Genomic DNA, 6,588 nt, shown 5'->3' on the forward strand with positions numbered 1-6,588 from the left:
ACTAATTAAGATGATGATTTTGTTGACTGCTAGGTTTGACCAATATATATATATATATATATATATATATATATATGTTTCATTAACTTAACTCTGATAAGCGACAAAAGAGTTGGTGATATTTTGCATGCTCTCTTCAAACGGATCAAAGTTGCTAGAGCAGACACCTGGTTTGAATGCAAAGTGAAAAAAAGTCTATAATTAAGTTGTTCATTTTATTTTCAAACTACCTAATCTCACTTCGTTCTTGCCAAGCACAAGATCCCATGGGAGATGATCGACGATTAGAAAATTATAAAAAAATATTTAAATGTCTTCTCGGGGAGCATAGCTAGGTAAGCAAGCTCCCTATATATTAATTATATATGCATCAAACTCAACAACAACACAAAGCCGCGCAAATGAAATCCAATCATCTGTGCTTCTCTACTCACTCACCTAACGCATCCATCGACATTAATTAAAACAATTTCGATCCATTTTATTTTGAATTGCTTATGATTTCGCTGGCAATGTGATTCTGTCTCTCAGTCTCAGCACCTGGGACATAATTTAGGCAATTTAGCCCAGCTCGGGGATTTAGGAATCGGAATCGAATACGATATTGATCTCTGTCGATATTGCTTTGAATTAGCCGGTATCGGATGGATCTACTCCTGTTTTTTCTTTAAAAAAAATTGAATTTCTTTACTTTTTTTTTTTTTACCGTTCGTCCATATGGATCCACCTACAACACAGGGCCAGTCAAGATTCAGTATCCGCTTTGTCAATACCGATACGTGTCCCTCATTGGCTCTCGTCTGCCTGCATAGCTTCACAGAGTTGGGCCGGCCAAGTTTTCTACCCCTCCTATGCGGGTAACACCCTTTTGACTTCACGCTACTTGCGCACAGGAGGTCTCGATTTGGAAGCCAAATGTTCTACCGCACTTGCTCATTATCAGCTGCCCTAATCTCAAGTCTCGATTGGTATAGGATCATCACCAGCTATTCTTAACAATTATATTGATATCAATAAATATAATTGGACAAAGTTTTCCTCCATCCATAGAGGACGGTTCACAAACCCCTCCTAGAGTTTTGGTATGATCCAAAATATCCTTTAGATCTCCATACTCACCATCTCCTGACCCTTTCTCTGTAAATGAGATCCCATTCACCATGGGTGGAGGGAAACTCGATCTAAAATAATTTGTCAAAATTCGACGCCATAATGTATCATCTAATCCATTGCATGTCAGACTTTTTCCTATTTTTCGTTATTTATCCAAATCTTGGTCAAAATCGAATTATTGATTTTACCTTTATATCATGCCACATTGTATAATATTTATGGAGAAAAGTTCTTTGTGGAAGAATGCACCATCCACCCCCAGACACAATAGGGGGGGGGGGGGGGAAATGATCGCCTACACACTGTGGTAAGGCCTACCTCTCAAGATGCTATTGTGTGCGCTCTTATTGGCCCCCGCAGCCACACTCCCCCATGGAGAACGCTCCCCAATATTTATAGTTAAAAAGTTAAAAATTAACTCATGATTAGACAATAACATAATTTTTAGGAAAGTGTTGGACATCAAACAACAACTAAAAACTAGTGCGCAATAAAATCATAGAAATTTCCAAGAGCGCCCATGCAGAGATTCACCTCTAGGTGGGCTCGATTTGCTAAAGGATCGGCCCTCCCGCTCATAGAGCCTGGTGTAGTCCAGAATCCACACCACCCCTTCTAGTTGGATTCAAACTCGATAGGAGTATGGGCCCATTGTAAGGTAGAATCTCCAAGTTGTGGGTTTCTCAAACTAGGGATGACCTATGAGGACAAAGGCTATCTATGGCTTTTTGTCTGTCTGTGAGGAAGGTCTATAAGTGTTTCCAATTTTCCCCAAATTGAAGGGAGAGACCAATTCAAGCAACCTCTGCTCCTCCTTATCTCAGAACCTGGAGTTTGAACGGCTCACATCTAGAGATGCCACAAGGGTCATGGGCTGTCTCAATGGATCGCTCGATCAATTGGACTAGGTCAGATCTAACTCTTTCCCTTTCCGTGGGCCTAAGTGAAACATCGTAATTGTGACCCACACATGGGCCCAAGTGATGTACTATCCATAGCCTGGACTGGACTCACATACGGATTTCAAAAGAGAGAAAACAAAATTGAGAAAGCTATACATCTGAGATAGAAAGTTATGTTACAGTATTCTGAATGGGTATCGGGAGCTCCCCTAGCCATCACTGATGTCATTGAAGGGTTTTTGGATCTACTTTCTGATCTTGATCCAATAGATTCTCTTGTGTCATTTTCCTGTATCAAAATGGCATTCGTTAATTAGAAAACACCTCAACCAAGATAAAGAGAGAGAGAGAGAGAGAGACTAACTTTGGATTTCTTCCTTCTTGCTTTGTTGTTGAGGGATCCGGATATATGGATTGAAGACCCAAGCACTTCAGAAAAGGCTTTAAAACTTGTCCCAGGTAATAGCAGGGATTAACAGAAAAGTGCATTACTGTTCTCTGTTTGAGCATTATTGGTGAAGATTCCCCCATTTCTTCTATCTCTTCTTCCTCATCTTGTTCCTTCCCCACTTTCAGTTTTGTTATTCCTGTGGATGTTGTCAAGTGGCCTCCAATGGTTTCTAGACTTTCAGTCACCTACAAAACATTATACTTGCATTAATTTTATTACTTATGGTTTGCATCAATGGAGATTTCATTAAATAGCATGACTTGCCAACCAAACCCAACCCCCCCCCCAATGAATTACATGAAAAATGGATTATATAATTCATTCATTTTTATTACGAAAAAATATAATTAAAATTTTGGGACATGTATAAAGTATAAATTAATATATCTGGGTTGGAGGTGAATTTATTTATTTAAGTGTAAATGTTATCTGGGTATCCACAAATCTAGTAATGAAACTGATATTTTTGTCTTTCCTTCTGGTCAATTTCATGCCCATTAACTTACAAGGAATCTCTTAAATTTCTTAAATAACAAAAAAAAAAAATCAAATTTGTAGAAGCAAAGAAATAGGTGCAACTTAACTCAAAACTTTAGCGAATTAAAATTTTCCTACAAGAAGCAATATTTTCCATGCCTGTCTTTAGTTAGTTCCAACATCCAAGCAACCTTGTAATATGTTTTCTAGACGATTGGTAATACATACCTTTAAGGTTCTCTTTGCTTCGATGTAAAATGGGCTGAAGTAAAGATAAGGGAAACAATTGTTTTTATTTTCAAGTTTTTTTAACCGAAATGTAAAGAAGGTATGTAAATTGTAGGGAAATTCGGACAAATCTACGTCTGGGTTGGACAATTTGAAAAGTCCTCATGTGTCCAAACCGGAACTGGGTTTCGGCGAAGAGAAATGTCCACGTCTGACCCAGTTTTAATCCGGGTAAATAGTATCTGAATTTATGATATTTAATGTAATAATAATTAAAATCGCATTTTAAAACTATGAAGTGTAATTTTTATGGTGTAGAAATTGGTATTAGCAAAAAGAAACAAAGAATTACCGAAAGAACACTACCAGAATCGCGTGGTGCGCATAAGGATCTACTTACAAGAAGTAAATTTCATTTGATTTTTTGCTATTTTACTGACTAATAGTAAAGAAAAATTAAGATCAAACATTAATAGTAGTCGATAGGGTTGCAGAAATCGGGATCGACATTGGCCGATACGAATCAGAACTGGCTGATTCACCCAATTCAATTCCAAAAGCCCTTGAAAGCCCATCGACATCACTCATACCTAATTACGACATTAAGCACCTCTTTGATAATTCTTCAAAAATCCGCCCAAGTACCAAGGGCAACACCTCGTAAAAGTCCGCCCAAGGACCCCACAGTTAACACCTCGTCTCGTAAAAAGTCTAATTAGGGTATGTTTGTTTTACAACAAATAGATAGAAGAGAAAATAAAATAAAACAAAAGTAATGATGATAGTCGGGACTCGGGAGAAGGCATCAAAAGGGTATTTTTAGAATTTATTAAAATCCTATGATGAGGGTATTTTTGGAACATATTAAAACCCTAAGAAGGGTATGTGAACCCTCAGATGAGCCGTGAATCGTCTTCTCCGGGTAAATGAAATCTTTCTCCATGTTCTTCTTTTCTTGGCAACTAAACATAGTCTTAAGATAAACTGTACAGCATAATTACATAATATTGTTGTAGAGAATGGGATCGGGTCAAGGAGGGACGACAGTTGCTTTGGATAGTTTGAATGAATCTCGGCGATTTTTCCCAGCTCCTTCCACACGACACTGGGGGGATTCTGGCTTCAATTTCTCCACGGTTGTTTGTTATTATTTCAAGTCATGAAATAAGAGGCAAACTATCACCTGGGTCTAAATCTCCATCACCCACCATCTTAGAACTCAGAATCAAAACCTTCTGTGGAACAACCGTGACTTAATTTTGAGCTCCATTATTTTCTTAAAGAAAAACTCTCATCTCAGTCTTAATTATGCGTTGGAAACATCTAAATGACGGGTATATTTTGTGTTCATACCTTTGACACAAAAAGATCACAGCATCCAGTTAGAATAGGTAGGATAATTTTCCGCAGAAACAGATTCCACCTGAAAATCCTTTCTTCAATCCAGGTCTGCTTTAGGGCTCATGGTCATTTTAATGGAAAATTATTGTCTATCTACTTTTAATCCTAACTAATTCATTCGAGTTGTCTATTCTACAGTAGCGATCTTTAAGCTCTAGCTAATAACAAACCTCACTCCAAGAAATTTTCTATCCTTCGATTTTTCCATTTCCCACTATTTTATCTTAATCAAGAACTAACGAATGATTATATCCTTCAATCACACAGTAATGTTCAGAAGCCAAGTCCAACTTTAGTAACTCTTTCCTCCTATTGCAGACAAGTCACTGCGATTCAAGAAATCGAAGCAAATAAACTAATAAATGGATCGAAAAACGTTTTTCTAACTTTTTTGCTTTACTCGATTCACACGAAATACTACTTGCCAAGAAATTTCGTTCTAACTATTAGTTAATTGAAAAGAAACGCTTCAAGAATCCAAGATTTCTTCAAAATTACTGAAAGAAAAGGATTAGGGATTGAAGAATTCTGAAAATAAAAACAGAGAAGAAATCAAGCTAAAAAGAAAAGAGGAGAAGTAAATTAAAGTAGTGAAAGAGAATCTTAATTTGGGCGTACCTTGTTATCAATCAGTGAGCAGTTGCTGTCACTGTTAGTGGGATTTTTCTGGATTTGCTTTGTTCCAGGGTGATCGTTACTCGAAAATTTACCGGCGTAGGTCGAGCTCGGTCGGTCTTCGGCGGCATGGAAGACATGGATTCCAAGGTAGGAGAGAAGGAGGAAGAAGAGGAAGAACATCACCAAGAGGTGCAGCCATATGAGCCATGACACCCCTGGAAATTCAATAATGAGATCGTCGCCTAAGCCAAACATGTATTTCAGACGATTTAATTCCTTACAGGTTGCAGAAGAAGATCACAGAGGAGAAGGAGAGAGAGAGAGAGAGAGAGAGAGAGGAGTGGAAGAAAAGACTTCAGAGGTCAATTTTGTAGAGTCACGGTAGGATTTGGGAATAATGACGTCATTAGTCTCATCTATACAAAATGAAAAAAGGAAAAAGATTCCCTTCCATCCTTCCTTCCACCAGCTCATTATAAATAAATAACATAAATTAAATATGAATTAAATCTTATCAAAAAAAATAATAATTATGAATTAAAGGAAGAAGTCGGCGACAAGGAAAGCAACGCTATTTCTGTTCATTATTTCGTTGTCACATTTGTTTATACGTTAGCATAGAGAATCATCTTCGGCTATGTTTGGGTGAAAGAAAAAAATTTATATATTAAGATATAAATAATGATAAAACTAATGATTGATTTATGTGTCTAACTTTTGTATGAAAAGGGGTGAGGGTGATTGAATTATGGGGTAGGTGGCACCGGCTTCTCTATGTGACTTGAGTTGAGTGATATGTGAGTGGATAATATGTCATAAATGCTTCTTTTTTTTTTCCTTATTTTGTTAGATTCTAAAGAGAATTCTTTTATTTGTTCAAAATTGCAATCAGGCAATGAAGGGAAGTCTCTCCCTTAAAAAAATTACAAGTAAAATCATAAAATTTCTTACCTAATGGACTCTTACATATGGCAAAAATCATGCATTGTTAAAAACATAAGAGTTTAAAACACAAGGGAAATGCAGAATATATTGTGGACAATATAGTTGAATTGTACTACGAAATTTACATTTCACCAATCATGTAGGTTATCTATAAAGCTATTTTGTTGGGAATTGGTCACAAGGATCCTCCATATGGCTAAACACAACGGCTTTGTGTAGCCAGTAGCCTACGTAGGTTGAAGGAATGTTTTGTTATACTTTTGCCTTTCTTTTTTTATTATTTTTATTTACATTATAAGGAGATTTAAGGAAAACGAAAGTCTCTATAGTAAGTAATTGGACCTCTTTTTGAAGTATTTTAATTTTTAAATCATGTAAAAGACACAAAAATATCTTAAATAATTATAATATTTGGGTGGGTTGCTTTAAAGGAATCTATGGATGGCACACCTA

The 6,588-nt window shown here is 36.6% G+C and overlaps 1 protein-coding gene across 1 annotated transcript; it reads right to left on the reverse strand.

The window, feature by feature from the left end:
• Positions 1-2,156: 2,156 nt before the first annotated feature.
• On the reverse strand, positions 2,157-5,517 carry LOC122669187. Its single transcript, XM_043865880.1, has 3 exons — positions 5,191-5,517; positions 2,380-2,651; positions 2,157-2,304 (listed from the first exon to the last, which is right to left on the reverse strand). Exons 1-3 carry the CDS (start codon positions 5,443-5,445, stop codon positions 2,241-2,243), a joined length of 591 nt encoding a protein of 196 aa, XP_043721815.1. The 5' UTR covers positions 5,446-5,517; the 3' UTR covers positions 2,157-2,240.
• Between the last annotated feature and the right edge of the window lie 1,071 nt (positions 5,518-6,588).

Source organism: Telopea speciosissima, chromosome 7 (assembly GCF_018873765.1).
Source record: "Telopea speciosissima isolate NSW1024214 ecotype Mountain lineage chromosome 7, Tspe_v1, whole genome shotgun sequence".
Classification (NCBI taxonomy): domain Eukaryota; kingdom Viridiplantae; phylum Streptophyta; class Magnoliopsida; order Proteales; family Proteaceae; genus Telopea; species Telopea speciosissima.